The sequence below is a fragment of the Agelaius phoeniceus genome, chromosome 30 (assembly GCF_051311805.1).
Source record: "Agelaius phoeniceus isolate bAgePho1 chromosome 30, bAgePho1.hap1, whole genome shotgun sequence".
Lineage (NCBI taxonomy): Eukaryota > Metazoa > Chordata > Aves > Passeriformes > Icteridae > Agelaius > Agelaius phoeniceus.
In genome coordinates, this window is record NC_135294.1 from 3,033,266 (window position 1) to 3,052,855 (window position 19,590).

Here is a 19,590-nt window from a genome sequence, read left to right on the forward strand (position 1 = left end):
AGAGCAGAGGGATGGGGAGAGTTGCAGTTGGAAATTCAATGAAGTTCCCTTGGGCAGCGGGAGCCAGGCCTGGGAGAGCTGGGTCAAGCCTTCAGCCGGTGCCACTTGTCCCCTTGGGCAAGTCCTGCGGAGCAGGGTTAATTTTGCTGACCTGTTTCTTTGCCCGTGGAAGTGGCGAGGTGCAGGTGGAAGGGGAGGAGGTGAAATCCTGCCGCGCTCGGCAGCTCCTTCCCCAAGCCCCAGCACAACTCGGTCACAAACAATTTCTCTGCCGCCGAGGAAGGAGCTGGAATTTCTCTCTGGCGAGGCAGCAGCAGCAGAATTGCGAAGCCGGTGCCTGTTATAGAAACTTTTTAGTACTGGGGACAAGCCAAGAAAAAAGCCCAGATTGATCTCAAATCTCAGCTGGTGCTGGCGGCGCTTCCACCTCCGACTCCTGCTCTGGTGGGACGTGAGCTGGACCCTCCAAGCATCCCTGAGGAGAGCTGGGATGTTTCCCAGTGTTCTGGGTACTCTTCCCAGCTCCCTGCCCAGCTCTGGAAAGTGATTTGGGGATAAATTGAGGTTTTTTTGTTTGTAATTGCATAAACCCAGCTCTTCCCTGGCTCCTTCCCCCGTCCCATCTCCGCACCAGTGGGACCAGCCTGGATCATCTCATGCCATCAAAATCCCTCCCAGCAGGATAATCCAGGCTGGGGCAATGCCAGGCTGCAGCTCCCAGGGAGGTGAAAGGTTTTTTGGCTCAGATACCATCACAACCTGTCTGTGATTTCCATGATTTCCTTCAGCACCCAGGGAAATTCCTTAGGAGCTGTCAAGGATGTGGTGGCAATGGAGCAGCTGGAAATTTCACCTCATCCCTTGAGTGGTGAGGGGCTGGTGCAGGGAACATCCTGTGCTGTGGGTGTGCACAGCTCTGAGGGATGGGTGAGCTGGGAGGATCCAGACTGGATCCATCCAAATCTCTCCATTCCCATGGTGGGAAGCTGGTTGGGGCTTGGCCCAGTTTTGGGATGGAATTCCTACAGCAAAGCTTGGCCACCATCCATCTCCCCTCCACAGAATAAAGCCCATTTTAATCCATTTTTCCTCCATGCCCTGGATAAAGGGATGCCAACGGGATGGACACACCAGCACAGTCACCCCTGGGCTCACCCAGCTCCAGGCCCAGCCCAAGTTGGGTATCCCTGGCAGGGCAGAGCCCCAGGGCTGCCGAAAACACCCGAGCACTGCATGTGTGCTGCTTCCATGTGCGCTGGTTTCCAAGGAAACCGCTCGCTCTACATGTGTGTCACTTAACACCCTATTTGCTTTCATTTGGATAAGTCTTTAATTCCTGAGCAGCCCCGGCTCGGCGGGATCTGTTGAGCTCCGTGTGTATCCTCAGCGCACAAAATCCCTCTCCTGCCCACCTGCCTCTTGGAAAAGTCGCTGCCTGCTCGGAGCGAGTTTCCTAAACCTGTGCCTAATTGGAGCAGCTAATGCTTTCTGCAGGAATAACTGGGTATTTTGCTGCTGCTTCCCCCTCTAGAAACAATTAGCAGGGAAAACACGGAATGCAGGGCTCTTGTCACCTGCCACCAGCTCTGCTGCTCCAGCTTTGTGTCAGGTGGAGGAACAGGGCAAGGACGCCCCTTCCCAGGGGTGTGGGGGGCAAAGCTGGGCGGTGCAGGTGTGGGTTTGAGTCCTTGGGAAGGCAGCAGCTCCTGTCAGTGGTTAAATGTTGATTTTAAAGTGTCCTAGGGTGAGGAAGCAGGGAAGGGTGGCCATGGAAGGGTGACCCAGTTGGTGTCACACACCAGCCTGGAGAAGGGAAGGATCAAGGGAGAGCTCAGAGCCCCTTGCAGGGCCTGAAGGGGCTCCAGGGGAGCTGCAGAGGGACTGGGGACAAGGGATGGAGGGACAGGACCCAGGGAGTGACTTCCCATTGCCAGAGAGATGGGATATCAGGAAGGAATTCCTGGCTAGGAGGACAAGAAAGGGCTGGGATGGAATTCCCAGAGGAGCTGTGGCTGCCCCTGGATCCCTGGGAGTGTCCAAGGCCAGGTTGGAGCAGCCTGGGACAGTGGAAGGTGTGGAATTCAAGTTCTCTTCGCAGCCAAACCATTCCATGATCCCATGACACCGATAGGACACACTGGGTGCTGCACTCCAGCAGCTCCTCCACAGCTTGGGCCAAGCAGGAATGAGACACAAAGCTTTAGGGGTGTTTTTCTCCCCCAAATTTTCATTCAAAGTGGCTTTTCCTTCCCTCTCCCCCTTCCTCCCTTCCCTTTGCACAGCAAGATGCCTCCTGTTCTCATGCACTGGAGGAATTTTCTGATCTAAAGCCACTTTCCTCCTCTCCCAAAATCCCTGGGGGTGGCTCATGTTTGTAAAGCTGAGCAGCTCCCGTGTCACTTGGGGCTGGCTCCCGTCTGCAGCCCTGACAGCAGCTAATGCTGTTAGCCTGTGTCGAGGAGGGATTTCAGCATCAAAAACCCCCAAAATCACCACACTCTGCTGCTCTGCTGCTTGCAAGCAGTTCTAAACCATCCCCCCGTGTTTGGGGTGCCTGGCATGGCCCTGGGAGGTCACACAGGGGGTTTTGGGGTGCCTTTGGGGGCTGCTGCAGCCTCAGGAGCGGCGCAGGATGAGCAGCCTGGATTAACTCGGCTCGGGGAGGGCTTTGCTATCTTTAGGTGGAAGGTGAGGGATTGTGGCTCTTAGGGTGGCCGGCAGGTGAGGAGAGAGAAAAATCCCCCAGGGCCAGCCCTGCTCAGGGCTCTGACCCCAGCTCCTGTCCCCACCGGGGTCTGCCCTGCCGGCCCCCGGCCGCGTGCGCTGTCACCTTTCTAGGCCACAATCTGTCCCCAATTCCAAGCCTGCTGTTAGCTTCACTTGCACTCTATTCTCGTGTTTGCTGTTATTTTTTAACACTTTTTTTTTTTTCCTCCCCATTTTTTTCCTTTTTTTTTTTTTTTAATAATTTTTTTTTTTTTTTTTTTTTTGCATAAAAACACTATCCTCTCCCCAGAGCCTGCCTGGAGCGAAGGCATGGTCTGTACAACTGCAATTATTTCGAAGAACAGATGGAGTGAGGAGCAGAAAGTCTGTTAATAGTAATAGAAATGCTACATGTTAACCTGGACAGCACACGATGACAGTCCCATGACTACACGTTCTGTTCCCACCAGCTGGGCTCCGAGCGGAGCCGAGAGATTCAGAAACGCCGAGCTCGGCTCCGCACCCTCCCCAAAGTTAGAGCTCAAATTCCTTCACACTTCCAGCGTAGGGTTTTTGGGTTGTCGGGCTTCTTCTCCCCCTCCCCTCCTCCTCCTTCCTATTAAACGCTGATTTCGGCGCTGTTAAGGAATTTTGCTGCTTCTTCCCTTTTTTTTTTTTTTTTTTCTCTCTCAGCCTTCTGCAGCTGGGAGCGTGGTGGGGATGGTGGTGGCGGCTCAGCCTCGAGGTCCTGACCTTCAGCCTCACGTGGTGACACCAGCACGGCCCCTTTCCCACGCTCACATCTGCAGGCTTGGTGTAATTCCCCCACCCTGGGTGATGCCAGGCTGGGCTTTGTGGAGCGGGGCAGCGACGCTCCCGGGCGGGGCGCTTCGAGTTTGGGATTTTCTCTGCGACTGTTGCAAGATAAACGGGTTGAAATCTGCATTTTCTGGTTAAAAGTGGTGCTCCCTGCAGTCTCAAGAGGTTTATGAGACGTGTTGGATGCCAAGGGAGGGGGGCACGGGTTGTGGCAACATCCCAGAGGGTTTTTGCCTCTTTATCCCAACCTGAGGTTGGGAAACGGAGCAAAAATATTGAGTCAGCCCCAGGAACCTCACTGTGCAAATCCCTGCCAGGTTTCACAGGACAGGGGACGCAGCCACAGAGCTCCAGCTAATTCCAGTGGGAATTGCAGGGCTAAGTCCCAGGGCTGCTGGTGACAGCCCAGCCCCCGGGGCGGCTGGAGCGGAGCCTGGCTCCCTGACAGACGCACCTGGAGATTTCATTCGGATATAGATCCCTTAATCTGCGTGCTTGAGGGATAATCTGGTGCCTGAGGTCCTGCCAAATCCCTGGAGATCAGCAGGTTTTCCTTTCAGAGGTCACTTCCAACCCAGCTCCATCCTCAGCAGACCAAAATACCCACGTGGGCTCTGTGCTGGTGGCACCTTTGGGTGCTGGGTACCCTCAGTGGGGGCCTGGGCTGGGCTGGGAGGGTTTCCTGGGGGCTAAACCTGTGTTATCCATAAATCCCAGCTCTCTTTGCCCAATTCCATCACCCAGGAGTGGTACCTGACCCCCAGGTGCTGCTCGTTGCAGCATCCCAGGAACATCTTTTGGTTATTTTGGGATGTTTGGGGTAGAGTTTGGCTCCCCACAACCACCCCCATGGAGGGTACCCAGCTTGTCCCCAACCAACTCTGGGTCCCAAAAATACCAGAGGGGCTGCAATCCTGTGCCTCAGTGGGACGTGGTGAGAAGCAGAGGGAATTGTCCTTGGTGCCTTTTCTTTGGAGGAGGCAGAACCTGCATTGTTCCTCTGGAAAGATTTGGGATTAAATCATCCCCAGGTGATTTGTGGCCTCCCCTGGTGCCCATTCCTCGCTCACCTCTGGGGTGATACCACCAGAGCTGGGGAAGAGTGGAAAAATGTGGGTTTGGGGGTTTTTTGCTGTCACCCTATGGCCACAGCATCCCTCTCTCCTCTCTTGCAGAACAAGAAATACGTCCTGGTGATGGTGGACCCCGATGCTCCCAACAGAGAGAACCCCCGGCTGCGCTTCTGGAGGCACTGGCTGGTCACCGACATCCTGGTGAGTCCATGGGGACCATTCCCAACATCCAGGGAGGGCTGGAATCCCAGGGGATGCAAACTCCTCCTGGGATCATTCCCAAGCATCCAGGGAGGGCTGGAATCCCATGGGATGCAAACTCCTCCTGGAGAAACCCCGGAGGGGAGGACGAGTGTTTGCCAGAGAAATGTAAATGGTGCTGGGCGTGTAGGTAGGGAAGTGCTTCCTCAGGCTATAAAGAGCCAGGCTGGTCCAAAAATATTGCTGCTTGGGTTTTTGGGGTTTTTTTTTTCCCCTCCTTCTCCTAAGGAAATGCTGGAAAAAAAGCCCAAAAAACACTTTGCCAACTCCCCACCACCGGTTTTCTCTGCGGAGACAACGCGTCCTTCCAAACAGCTCCTGCTGCTGGTTGAGTTTTAGGCTTAAAAAAGTGGGTTTGGTGAAAATCTCAATTAGTTTTCTAGTTTTTGAATTTTTTTTTTTTTTTTGATTAAAAATGGTTTGAACTCAGTGAGAAAACAAGGGGGCAAATGAGTTTGGGATGAACTGTGGCACTTCCCAGCACTGTGTCCATGGGATGAGTCCTTCTCCCTGTCCCAGTGTGTCACGGCTTTGCTCCCAGAAATATCTTGGAAAAGCAGTTTTTTCCCTTCCTGCTTGTTTTTATGTTTCAAAAAATGAGATGTTGCAGCCCTAAATCAATCTAACTGATAATCTGGGTACTAAAGCCTAATTAAGATATCAATTAATTTGCAGTACGCATTTAACAAGAAATATTGCGTCGTTCTCCTCTATTATTCTCTGAAATTACTGCTGAGGGCTCTTTGTACAGATACCTTAATTAGACTTTTTATTGTTAATGGGCATATTAAGCAAATTAAAACAGGATATTAATACTTTCCATGGATTCCATAATTGGCTGAAAAATAGGAAGCATCGGGAATAATTGCAGGAATTTGTGTACAGGGCTTGGGGGTTTTTTTTCATGTTGTTTTGTGTTTTTATCCTTCACAGAAACCCTTCTGCATTTCTAACAACAGGGTCCTGAAAGTCTCTCATTAATTTTAATATTTACCAAACGCAAAGGAGCCCAAGCTCCTGTGTTTCCTTCTGTACACAGATCCTTCGGAGCCGTTCCCTCTTGCTAATTATTGTGGTTTTCCTTTTTTTTTTTTTTTTTTTCTTTGGACTGTAAAATCCTTTAAGCAAAGAAGGGAAATGTGGGATTCAAACCTCCAGCACAAATGGGAGGTGGGATTTTTTTCCCCTGGCGTTTGAGTGATGCCAGTTGTGATCTCTAAGGTCAAAAATTCTGTGTTAGGCCATGAAAGAGGGCAGGAAAAAGGACATTTTTGGGAGGGAAAAGGGTTTTTCCCTATCTGCCAAGGATGGGGTGGATCCCAGCCCCAACAATTCCTTAAGCTTTCTTATCACGAGATAAATAGATTTATAAATATAAACACACATATCCGAGCAGGGATTTGGCCTCTGTGCTCTTGATGGTCCCTTCCAACGTGAGACATTCACTGATTCCATGCAATATTCTATATAAAACCTATATATTGATATGATCCCTATAATGATGGGATAAATATATCCCCTCTATCTCCCGTGGGTGTGTGTATATGTATCTCTCCTCTACACACACAGAAACGCGTATAAATCCCCCAAATCCCACAAATGCCCAATAAACCACCAAAAAATCCTCCCCTATCCCATGAGGACGCAGGGACCAAACCCCGTCAGCTCGGTGCCCGTGGCTGGGGGTGCAGTGGGGGGGTCCTGGCGTGGCTGGGAGGAGTTTTCCCGATCCCCCAGCCCCAAATCCGGGTGCGGAGCTGGCGGGCTCAGCCACATGGTGTCTCGTTGAGATGCAGATCCTTGGGGGGATATGGGAGTCTTGGCTCCGAGGAGCTTCAGCTGACAGCCTTATTTGCACACTGGCTCTAAAATAACCGTGTAGGCTTTACATGACACCTTCTGTTGCTTTGGTGCAGAGAGGGGCTTGCAAGTGCCTTTCTCCGGGAGGGATGGGGCGGCCGGTGCCGTGCCGGGGGGCTGGAGGAGCCCCCGCGCCCGCCGGTGCCCCGGTGTCACCCCAGCATCGCCCAGTGTCACCCCAGCGTCGCCCAGTGTCACCCCAGTATCACCCAGTGTCACTCCAGTATCAGCCAGTGTCACCCCAGCGTCACCCAGTGTCACCCCAGTATCAGCCAGTGTCGCCCCAGCATTGCCCAGTGTCACCCCAGCGTCGTCCAATGTCACACCAGCATCAGCCAGTGTCACCCCAGTATCACCCAGTGTCACCCCAGCGTCGCCCAGTGTCACCCCAGTATCACCCAGTGTCACCCAGTATCACCCATGTCACCCCAGCATCGCCTAGTGTCACCCCAGCGTCGCCCAGTGTCACCCCAGTGTGGACAGCAGTGCTTGGGTTCCACCCCAGTATCACCCAGTGTCACCCAGCGTCACCCAGTGTCACCCCAGTATCACCCAGTGTCACCCCAGTATCACCCAGTGTCACTCCAGTATCACCCAGTGTCACCCCAGCGTCACCCAGTGTCACCCCAGCACCGAGCCGGCATCACCCCAGTATCACCCAGTGTCACCCCAGGGTGCCAGCAGTGCTTGGGTACCACCCCAGTGTCACCCAGTGTCATCCAGTATCACCCAGTGTCACCCCAGTATCGCCCAGTAGTGCTTGGGTACCCCCCCAGTATCATCCAGTGTCACTCCAGTGTGGACAGCAGTGCTTGAGTTCCACCCCAGTATCACCCAGCAGTGCTTGGTACCCCACCAGTATCACCCAGTGTCACTCCAGCATTGCCCAGCATTACCCAGCAGTGCTTGGTACCACCCCAGTGTTGCCCAGCACCACGAGGGTATCACCCCAGCATCACCCAGCATCCCTTGGGTATCACCTCAATATCACTCAGCATCCCTTGGGTATCACCCCAGTATCACCCAGCATCTCTTGGGCATCCCCCCAGCATCACCCCAGTATCACCCAACATCACCTGGCTATTGCCCTGGCTTTGCCCCAGCATCACCCCAGGAATCACATGGGTGTCACTCTGGCATCCCCCCAGCATCCCTTGGGTATCAGCCCAGCATTACCCCAGCATCCCTTTGGTATCACCTCAACATCCCTTGGATATCACTTTGGCATCCCTTGGGTACCACCCTGGCATCCCTTGGGTACCACCCCAGCATCCCTCGGGTGTCACCCCGGCATCCCTTGGGTACCACCCCAGCATCCCTTTGGTGCCACCCCAGCATCCCTTGGGTGTCACCTCAGCATCCCTTGGATATCACTCTGGCATCCCTTGGGTACCACCCCAGCATCCCTTTGGTATCACTCCAGTCTCTCACCAGCAGCACTTGGATATTGTCCCAGCATCACCCCAGCATCCCTTGGGTACTACCCCAGCATCTCTTGGGTATCAGCCCAGCATCCCTTGGGTACCACCCTGGCATCCCTTTGATATCACCCTGGCATCTCTTGGGTGTCACTCTGGCATCCCTTGAATATCACTCTGGCATCCCTTGGGTATCAGCCCAGCATCCCTTGGGTGTCACCCTGGCATCCCTTGGGTGTCACCCCAGCATCCCTTGGGTGTCACCCCAGCATCCCCTTCACGTCACCCTGGCATCCCTTGGGTACCACCCCAGCATCCCTTGGGTACCACCCCAGCATCTCTTGGGTGCCACCCCAGCATCCCTTGGGTATCACCCCAGCATCTCTTGGGTGTCACCCTGGCATCCCTTGGGTACCACCCCAGCATCCCTTGGGTGCCACCCCAGCATCTCTTGGGTACCACCCTGGCATCCCTTGAATATCACTCTGGCATCCCTTGGGTGTCACCCCAGCATCCCCTTCACGTCACCCTGGCATCCTTTGGGTACCACCCCAGCATCCCTTGGGTGTGACCCCAGCCTCCCCCCAGCATCACTTGTGTATCGCCCTGGCATCCCTCCGGCATCACCCAGGCTTTGCCATCCCCCAGTTTGGAGGGAAGCAGCTCCAGCAGCACTAAATGCCACTCCTGGGTGCTGCAGTACTTTGGCACGCCACCAACTTTGGGGTTTGGCTCGGGATTTGCTCTCCCAGGTGGGTTTTTGGGATGGAACCATCCCATCCCCTGGGCGCCGCTCGCCATTCCTTATCAGCCGCTGCTCCGTCGCTGCTCCGATTGTCAAACACGAGAGATGCTTTCACTCCTATTCAAAATAATTTAAATAAAAATGTTGCTACAAAGTGGAATAATATCTTTTGATGAATGTTTTTAAAGCCCTTTAGGTTTTCATGGTAATTTGCAGTGTAAAATTATTTAGAGATAAGAGCCAAATTAGCTCTTATAGGCGGAGGTCGATATGTCCCGTTATCCATGGAAGCAGTGTTTAAATATAATCAGCCTTTACTCTAATGCAGCATAATTGTTCATTTGAAATAGCTTTTTTTTCTCTCTTTTTTTTTTTTTTACTCCATTCAATGAGTCATTAAAATATTCAAAGGATAATGCAGTGAATTGGAAATGAATTTATCACATTATCCTGTACATACTGTAGAGCATCAGGTAACCAGGCAGAGTCGGAACCGGTTTACAGCGAATCCCCAGTAAACAAGGTTTTCCATTTTGTATTCAGTGGGGAAAGAAAAAGAAGGGAGAAAATACTGCCCTTCAAATGGAAAGCTTTCCATCTTTATTCCCCCTCCTTGGGGAGGAGGAAGGGGGAGGGCGAGAGCAGCGAATTTGTACTCCACTAAAGCCTCGCCGCTTTAACTTTATTTTTATCAAAATATGTTTGTAACAGAAAGTCGTTATGGAAACGGGTTCTGCCAGCCGGGAGAAATCCTGCGCCAGGATGGAACCGAGCGGGACCCGCCGGGCTCTGCTGCCACCAGCACCGCTTGGATCAGCCCTGAACCCCTTCCCAGGGCAGGGCACTGGGGAAACTGAGGCACGGAGCTGCCACAGGCAGCTCTGGGGTGGCACAGAGGAAGCGCATCCAATGGTTTGGAAGTGGAGCCATTCCCACCCATGGCTCAGCCCGGCCTTCCCCCCACCGTGGGTGCAGCTCCCGCTGCTCCAGCCCCTTCTGTGGCTTTGTAGGGCAGAGTGGGGATGCCAGGGATGGGCACTGGCACATTTGGGGGCTGAGGGATGGTGGCACCGCTGTCCCCAGAGGTGCTGGCAGCGCCGCTGGCCTTCCCCGCCGTGTCCGCGCTGTCACCGCGCGCGGCGGCGCCGTTGATAAACAGGCTCCAGGTTGCAAGTGTCACCATAGAAACAGGTGCTGTCTTAAGCAAACAAGGGCTTTATTAACCTTAAAAATTATGGGGTTTTTGCACGAGGGAAGGATGGAAATGGAGCTGCAGGGTGCAGGCTGCTCGCCTGTGCCCGTGACCCTGTCCCCTGGCTCTGTCCCCATCCCAAAGGGACGTGTGCTCTGCAGGAAACTTTTCCTCTGTAGCACATGGAACTCAGCTCCAGCTTCTCCAGAGTGCTGGATTTATCAAAAATCAGAGAGATCAGCTGTTAATTGCTGGCTGATGCCGTTCCAGCTCCTCAGCTACTGGGTGAAGAGTTGTAGGGACACCTTGGGGACACTTTTGCCAAGCACTCGTGGTCCAGGTGCATTCACCATCCCAGCAGGAGAAAAAAGTCAGGGCAAGGAATGATTTTAATCATTAATTGATACTAGGAGGGGGGAATATCAGCTTTTGGGAGCCCTGCAGACAGAGGGGTTCCTCATTTTGGGATCTGCTGGAGGTGCTGGGGCAGCTTTCCTTGGCTGTGCTGTGCAGCATCCATGGTTCCCACAGATATCTGGAATTGTGGGATCGCTGATCCTCACCTCACTGGGGGGGAGAAGGGGCAGATGTAGGAGTTGGTGCCTTGCTATTGTTCCTCCTCGCTGGAGCCCTCTCGACTCTGCTTTTTGGTGATGAAACCGAGGGTTTGAAAGGGAAAGAACAGAGGGAAATGTTGGTTTAATTGATGACTTGGCTCCTCAGAATACTCAGTTCCCTGGTGTGAGTTTCTGTCGCTGCTCGTTAATGAAGCCTTTATTAATAAAAGAAATTAAAGAAAAAAAAAAACCAACACAAAGTAAGTAAAGAGAGTGCAGCTCAGGGGGAAGTTTTCTTTGCTCTCCAAGCTCCTATGGAATCAATTCTTCCCTGTGAGGGTGGTGAGGCCCTGGGATGGATTTCCCAGAGAAGCTGTGGCTGCCCCTGGATCCTTGGAAGTGTCCAAGGCCAGGTTGGGCAGGATTTGGAGCAACCTGGGACAGTGAAAGATGTCCCTGCCTATGGAATGAATGAGATTTCAGGCCCTTCCCACCCAAACCACTCTTGATTTAATGAATTTCTCATCCTGAGAGATGTTTGGAAGGAGATTCTGTGCCTGGAAGGAGGTTGTGGACTGCCAGGGACCAGTTTCTTCTCCCAGGTATCAAATGACAGGACAAAAGTCGTGCTAGGAGAGGTTTAGGTTGGCTTTTGGGAAGATTTGTTCCCTGTGAAAGTTGTCCAGCCCAGGGCAGTGTGGGGTTACTGTTCCAGCAGGGATTTTAAAGCCATGTGGATGTGGCAGTTGGGGACATGGTTTGGTGCTGGCCCTGGCAGTGTTGGGGGATTGGACTCTGATCTTCGAGGGCTTTTCCAACCCCAACAATTCCATGATTCCATCTCTGCTGGGGTTCTCTGTCCAGAGGGAAGTTCTGTCCTGGGATGCTGAGGGTTGATCCCAGTGCTGCACCCCTGCAAATCCCAGCATTCCCACCCCACAGGAGCTGCTGGCTCAGCTCCCCTGCTCGGCTTTGTGCTCACCTGGAGTGTAATTAACACTGCCAGGTAATTGCACTCCCAAAAGCCCTGGGAGAGCTGTCACTGAGCAATTCCCACTGGCCCAGCAGGAGCTGGAAGCACCCGTGGGACCAGCAATGGCTCTGCTGAATTTTGGGAATGGCCATCCCAGAGCAGGGCCAGGGAGGATGGAGAGCGTTGCTTGCACCCTTTGGGGAGTAGGAAAAAGGGGGAAAGCAGCCCAAAATCTCCCTTCCTTCTGGGAGGGAGGGTAGGGCTGGCCTGGGACAGCAGCCATGGCTTCATTCCCTGGCTCATCCCTTGGGAATGCTGCTCCCTGCTCCCGGAGCCAGGCTGGGCACAGAGGATCCTTTCAGGATTATTGTCATGGATCCCTGATGAACGAGGTGTTAACGAGGCTCAGGGAGGCTCCCGGGGCTGCTCGGATTTATCCACAGCCCAGCCTTGTCCTGACCCTGCCGTTCCCCAGGGATGAATTCAGGGTGAAGCCGCAGCACCTGCCAGGTTTTGGGGTTATTTGGGATTTTTCCACAATGCCAGGAGTTGCTCCCTCTGCTCTGTGTCCACAGCAAGGATCGTTATCCAGATGGGAATTCAGGTTTTTTTTCCCTCGATGCTTCTGTTTCATTTAACATGCAGAGGCTACTAATTTGTCACAATTCAATAAAGCCAAGGTTACAAACACCCTGGCTGCTGTTTATTTAAACGATGGTTTGTTAATTAGCTCCTTATGACGAGGAGAGAATAAATCAGATAAAACCTACCAAAAAAAAAAACGGCAGGGAGAGATTTTGCAGATTAATTTTATTTTCCAGCTGAGGTATTCCTGGCAGCCAAGCTCCCACTTCCATCCCAAGCTGCTTCCCTGTGCGGGTGCAGGTGTGTGAGGCCCTGGGATGATTCTTGGCCTCGCTTACCAGGGGTACAAAAAGGACTTTTCTGGCTCTTTTCTGGCTCTTTTCTGGCTTTTTTCTGCTGTTGGGTTCGATCCCTCCAACATGGACACGGTGGGGGGGTGACCCTCTGCCATTTCAGTTTTCCCTCTGTTTAATCGGAGGAAGTTTGGGATGGAATCAAAACTCAGATCCTGAATAAAGTTGGTGCATTTGGGAGTTCAGGGAAGGTTCATCCGTCACCATTAGCAGCGCCGAGCTCCGACCCCATGGCTGGCTCCTGTCACCAACCCGTCCCACCACCACGGGAAAATTCCATTTACAGCCTGCAAAACCTGTCCGGGGATGGGATTCCTTACAAACTCCTGCCTGTGTCCCCTATCTGGGGACACTTGTGAGCATCCAGGGACCTCGGGAGCATCCTGGTGGCCGGAGGAGAGCGCCGGAGCCGGGCGTACCTCGCGGAAGAGACACTGATCAATGATTAATCGGGCATGTGTGGTTGTGTGGGAGCGATTTGTGTTGGAGGAGGGAACTCCTACAGCACCCCGGTCATGAATCATTTGAAGAGCAAATTTGTGCAGTTACCAAGGGAACGGAAGAAAGGAAGGGACTTCCCTTGCCGAAATGACTCGCGCTCTGATGCGGCTGAGAAAATCGCTCCAAAAAAAAAAAAAAAAAAAAAAAAAGGGAAAGGGAAGGGAAAAAAAAAAAAAAAAGAAAAAAAAAAGAGTCGAAGCTGTGACTAAGCAGCAGAAGTTATGTAAAGTGCTCGCTGGGAAGTGCAGGGGAGGGACAGCACATCCTGCCGCTGCCCACGGCGGTGGCGGGGGGCGGCCGCCGGCCCCTTCTCGCCTCCCCGGGGAGCGGGGGCGAAGCCGCGGCTGGGCCGGGCCCGCTCCCGCCTCTCGCCCTGGCTCGGGGCCGCTTGCCAAGGATGGGGAAGAGCCTCGGGGTCCCCCTGGAGTGGGGCAGTGTCGCCAGGCTGGGACCGCCACGCGTGTGCCACGCTCGGTGTCACCCTGTGTCGCTGTCCCCAGGGAGGGGTCCTACCCACCTGGGCAGTTTTGGGGTGCTCGGGACCCCTCTGGTGCGTGCAGCTGGGGTTTTCCATAGGGAATGGATGGGGGAGCGATGTTTGCATGGGGCTCATGGTGATGACCTCACCGTGGCCAATTTGTCACATCTCAGTCAGGACTGGAGCGGTGGCCGAGGGTGGGATCCTCTGCTCTGCTCCCCGGGCAAGGGCCAAATACTCATTTTGGGGCTCAGCACCCAAATTTAACGGTGCTCACCCAAATTTGAGGATTCTCAGCCAAATATTCATTTTGGGGCTCAGCACCCCAATTTAACAGTGCTCACCCAAATTTGAGGATGCTCAGCCAAATACTCATTTTGGGGCACAGAACCCAAATTTAACGGTGCTCACCCAGATTTGAGGATGCTGAGCCAAATACTCATTTTGGGGCTCAGCACCCAGATTTAACGGTGCTCGCCCAAATTTGAGGATGCTCATCCAAAGGGCACCAAAGCACCAACCGCCCCTCCAGGGCACCTTCAAACCCCAGGAATGTGCTTTTCCCTGGGAAAAAAAAAGTTCCCCTGGGGCTGTGCAAGGCAGAGCAGCGAAGGCTGCGGCAGCAGAGAGATCCGCAGCAGCAGCGGCGGCATCGCCGGAAAGATGCTTGGGATCTTTCCAGCTTCCGCCCGGGAGCCCCCGAGCCCGGCGGGGAGCCGCGATCGCTCCCGAAAAGGGAATGCAGAGGCAGCTGCACGGTGAAGGAAAACCCTCTGCCTGCCCTCCCCTGGTGCCACAGACACCCGGTGTCTGAGCGATTAGTCACCGCCGAGGCTTCCCTCCTCCACAGCAGAGCCTGTCCCCCCACACAGGGAGCCAGCGGAATGCTTAATTGGAGTTCCTCACACCTACCCGGGGGTAGCCTGAAACTGAAGTGACAGCGCCGAGAGAAGCGCTGGAGTCAGACCCCGAAGCTGCGGGTTGCTATGGAGTCCCCGGGTTTGGATTTTAGGAGGAAAGGAAAGGAATTGTGTGGATGGGTGGATGGGTGGTGGTCCCGATGGGAGGATGCTGCCAGGGTGATCCCGTGGGATGGGGAAGGTGCAGGGCTCATCCCTGAGGGGTTCGGCTCCTTGAGGGAATGCTCGGCCCCAGAAAGGTGCCCCATAAATGTGTCAGGATTTGGGATTGATGGGAAACTCTGTAAGGCTTCTGAATCCTGGGCATGGCAGGGCAGGGAAGCTCATCCCTGAATCCTGGGCATGGAAAAGGGTAGGGAAACTTATCCCTGAATTCTGTGGATGGAAAGGGGTAGGGAAACTCATCCCTGAATTCTGGGCATGGAAAGGGTCAGGGAAACTTATCCCTGAATCCTGTGTAGGGCAGGGGCAGGGAAACTCATCCCTGAATTCCGAACATGGAAAGGGGTAGGGAAATTTATCCCTGAATTCTGAACATGGAAAGGCTCAGGGAAACTTGTCCCTGAATCCTGGGGATGGCAGGGCAGGGAAGCTCATCCCTGAATCATGGGGATGGAATGGGGTAGGAATGCTCATCCCTGAATTCTGAACATGGAAAGGGATAGGGAAACTTATGCCTGAATTCTGTGGATGGAAAGGGTCAGGGAAACTTATCCCTGAATCCTGGGGATGGAATGGGGTAGGAAAGCTCATCCTTAAATTCTGGGGATGGAAAGGGGCAGGGAAGGTCATCCCTGAATCCTGTGTAGGGCAAGGGTAGGGAAACTCATTCCTTCATCCTAGGGATGGCAGGGCAGGGAAACTCATCCCTGAATCCTGGGGATGGAATGGGGTAGGGAAGCTCATCCCTAAATTCTGGGGATGGAAAGGGGCAGGGAAACTTATCCCTGTGTCTCATGTAGGGTAAGAGCAGGGAAGCTCATCCCTGAATCCTGGAGATTGCAGGGCAGGGAAACTCATCTTTGAATCCATCTTTGGGGAGGGAATGGGGTAGGAAATCAGATCCCTGAATCTCATGTGTGGGAAGGGGTAAGAAAACTCATTCCTTCATTCTGCAGTATGGGAATGGGTCAGGGAAGCTCATCCCTGAATCCTGGGCATGGAGAAGGGTAGAAAAGCTCCTCTCTGCCTTCCACGCACAAGGAAAAGGGCAGGAAAGCTGATCCCTGCATCCCATGCTTGGGAAGGAGTAGGAAAACTCCTTCCTTCACTCTGAAGTATGGGAAGGGAGGAGGGAAGCTCATCCCTGCATCCTGTGGATGGGAGGGGGTAGGAAAACTCCTTCCTTCACTCTGCAGGCTGGGAAGGGGGTAGGGATCCCTGCATCCTGTGCGGGGGAGGAGCTTGGGAAGCTCAGCATGGCTGGGAGCATCCCACGGGATCCAGGCAAGGCTTTTCCTACCCAATGAACTTTGGAACTCTCAGATGCAGCAGGAAAGCCCCTGGTGACCAAGTCCTGGGGTTGGGATGTCTGTCCTGGGGTGGGATATCTGTCCTGGGGTTGGGATGTCTGTCCTGGGGTTGGGATGTCTGTCCTGGGGTGGGATGTCTGTCCTGGGGCTGGGATGTCTGTCCCAGGGGTGGCAGGACAAGTCTCCACACAGCCTGGATCTGGAGGAGGCAGCAGGGCTGGAGTTGGACCAAAGGATTCATTTTCCTGCCTGGAATTCCCAGTGAGGATTTTAAGGCCTTTAAAACCCAGTTCCTCCTCCCAGTAGGGCCAAGCACCACATTCTGGTTTGATCAGCCAAGGGGACAGAGCAGCACTGGGACCCCCCTAAATGTCCCATCCCCCTCTCATAGCAGCCCATCACTTCATCTTCCTCCAAAATATGTTTGGCTTCAACTTCCAGGTGGTTTTTTTTATTTAAAATGTGGAGAGTGGGGTCCCAGGACCTGAGTCCCCCCCAGTGCCCCTCACTTGGGGGAGCCTGGACGTTTGCCTTCCCTCAGGAGAGGGAAATTACGGCTTCATTCCCGTCAGGAACAACTTATTTTCCTCAAAACAGAGCAGGAAAACAGGATATCGTTTGTGGTTTCATGAAAAAGTCATCTTCTTCTTCTGCTTTTTTTTTTATTCTCGTCACTTTAGGTTCTATTTAAAATTTGGGTATTCTGAGATGGAAAGTTATTTCAAAAGGGCAAAAACACGTCAAGCTCCAGAAAACGGTGAAATCAGCTCCATGGTGGCTTTTTTTAAAATTTTTTTATGGTTTTTTTGGAAGCACAGTTCTCCCCCAAACTCCCCCAGTGCAGGATCCTGCATTTGTCCCAGTGCTGCTCAAGGAGCATCCTGGTACCAAAATGCCATTTTTCACCCCAATCTCTCACTCAGCTGATGCCCTGGGTGTATTCCTGAGGGATTTTCCTCCCTCCAGAGCCTTGAACCCGACCTCAAACCCGCGGGGGTGGCGAGGGACGATCGTTGCAGCCCCATCGATCCGGCTAAAGGGCCCCTTATCGATAAGGCATCGACTCTCACGGGGCATTCCCACCTTAAAAAGATCATCTAGAAGCGAGAGCTTTCGCTTCCCAGTGATTAATTAGTGGCTTGTAAGCGGCTGGGGAAGGAGGTGGCCGGTAAATGCGAGAGCAATTAAATCCGCAGTGCCCCAACGCCTCCGAGCCCTCGCATCGATCTCCCTCGGCCGCCTCTGGGCTGGGCTGAGCCGGGATCGAATCCCCCAAGCACGGGGGAAAAAATGACTTTTCCCGGCCTGGGAAGCGCTGCTGGCTCTCGGTGTGCAGGAGCAGCGGCCGGCTCAGGGCTCCCCTGCCGAACGCGATGGGTTCGTTCAACGAGAGGGATGGAACAAGGTAGGAGAGCGAGGGAAAACCCTCCGCTGGCTTCCCTTGATGAACTGAGCTAATTTCTCTCTTAATGGTTAGCTCCGGAGCTGAATGTGAGGCTTTCCTCCTGCACAGCAAACCCTCTCCCACACACAGACAAATAGGCTGAATATTTAATTGGAATTCCTCACACCTACAGGGTAAAGCCTTGTCAGTAGAAATAGAGCCCATCGCCAGCTGGCATCCCCGCACGCCACCCACCTTCGCTCGGAAAAAGAAATCCCTCCCCGTCCTCCCCTCTTTCCCACACACCCACAGCACCCCCCGGCCACGCAGGAGCTGCCCCAGCTCCCGGGATCCCTCCCTGCGATGGGGATGCCCGGGCAGCACCCAGGTCCTGCCAGGAGGAGACGCCGGTGTCATCCCCTGCTGGGGGCAGCCCCATGGCAGAGCCCCCCATGGAAATTGGGGACTGGTGGCAGGGGATGGGGAGCACCAGAGGGCACTGCCGGGCTGTCCCTCCGTGCCATCCCTGCCAGCCCAGAGCGCTGGGAGAAGCAAATCCCAGCCCTGGGGAGCACGGAGAGGGTGGTGGCTGCCAGGGGGATGTGGAGTTCCCTGTTTGCCAGCCTTGGGGGTGGGAAAAGCACGGCTTTCATTCCCCAGAATGACTTTGCTTCCTGTCCCCGTGCTCTCCTGGCTGCTGTGGGATGGGATCCATGTGGGAGCACTGCCATGGAATGCAGGACCTCCAGGTTCCCCTTTTGGGGCAGGTTCTGGAGTCTCCCTTGGGGCTGCAGGTGAGGGTAACCCAGCCCAGAGGAATCCCCCAGTTCAGATTTTCCAGGGATGGATGAAGTGGGAGGAGGAAGGAGCCACCCTGTGTCCCCCCCTGCACCAGGAGGGACCACCCAGTGCCAGGCAGAGCATGGTGCCATCCCTGTGGCTGTACTGTGCCCCTGGTGGCACTGTCCCCCTGGTGGCACTGTCCCTGGGATGGCACAGCACAGCCAGACCCTCCCCTTATCTCTGGGAAGGTCAGGGATGGGGCTGTGTGTTCCCAGCTGGATGCACAGCCCAGGCCTGCAGGATTTGGGGTGGGATGATGGCAGTGCAGGGACAGGGCTGCTCCATCCTGATCCTTCCTGACCCTTGGGATCACCAGGATGGAGGAGCTGCTGGAATGGCCCTGCCTGTCCTGCCCCTGCCCCTTCCCACCTCCATCCTGTGGGGCAGTTCTGGCTCCAGAGCGTCCCTGGGCAGGAGCTCCTCTTTTGAGGGATGTGGAATCTCCCAGAGGAGGAGGAGGAGGAGGAGGAAGGCATTGGGTCATGACTCCTGGGACACTCCAGCACTTCACTCTGCCTTTTGTGCTCTGGACTCTGCCTGGGAGAGCAGCACTTGCATCCCCCTCAAGCCCCCAAATTTCCTTTGCTTTCCCAAGGAACTGCTCTTTTCTCATCCCCCTCTTTTCCTTTTCTGCTCTTCTTCCCTCTCTCCTTCTCGTACCTCTCTCATCCCAGGTTTCAAAGACCCCCCCCCACCCATCCCCTGCAGGGACCTGCCACCATCTGTGGTTTTTCTTTTTCCCTTTTATTTTTCCCCCTCTTTTTAAAGTTTCCCGTGTCTTTGTCTTAACGAGCCAGGTTAAATATTCTGTAATCGGTGTAATAATACACCTGGACCCGCTCGCGAGATATCTGCCTTTTGTACTGCGACAGGACATTAATAGTAATTATTCTGCTTTGTAATTGGAGCTTTAAATACTAATTCAAACAGCCAGAGGAAAACCAATTAGTGCTAATTTATCTCTATGTGTTTTGGAGAGCCTGTGTCTGTCATACTGTGAAGAAATAGGTTGGTAATTAGTACAGTTGGGTGGTAGATAGAAGTAATTATCAGATTCTTTCATGTTCTTTAAAGGAAGAGGGAAAAAAAAAAAAAGAAAGAAAAAACTCTAAAGGCTGCATGACTCTTCCTTTCCGAGGAAGTTTGCACCTTGAAGGAAGGGCCCAGCCAGCGCCGGCTCCAAGCGACGTTCCCGACATTCCCGATGTTCCCGATGTTCCTGCCCGGATCTCTGGGCACCTGGTGCCACATGGAGCAGGACTGACCCTGGGAATGGGGTGTGTGGGCATGGACAGGGCACCCACGGCCTCGTGGGGAGCTTTAGCAGGGCAGGGGGGTGGCACTGGAGTGACACAGCAGTGACAAAGTGTCCGTGGCAGGAGGAGCTGCGCCCTCAGGATGGACAGAGGGACGGTCCTGGGGCTGAATCCAGGGATAGGAACAGAGCTGG

At 53.9% G+C, this 19,590-nt stretch overlaps 1 protein-coding gene across 1 annotated transcript in view; it reads left to right on the forward strand.

Annotated features, from left to right (window-relative positions):
* Positions 1-19,590, forward strand: part of PEBP4 (phosphatidylethanolamine binding protein 4) — an 84,884-nt gene that overhangs the window by 36,671 nt on the left and 28,623 nt on the right. The window contains exon 4 of the mRNA XM_054650648.2: positions 4,701-4,799. Coding sequence (XP_054506623.1) covers positions 4,701-4,799 — 99 coding nt within the window. The remainder of the gene's footprint in view (positions 1-4,700; positions 4,800-19,590) is intronic.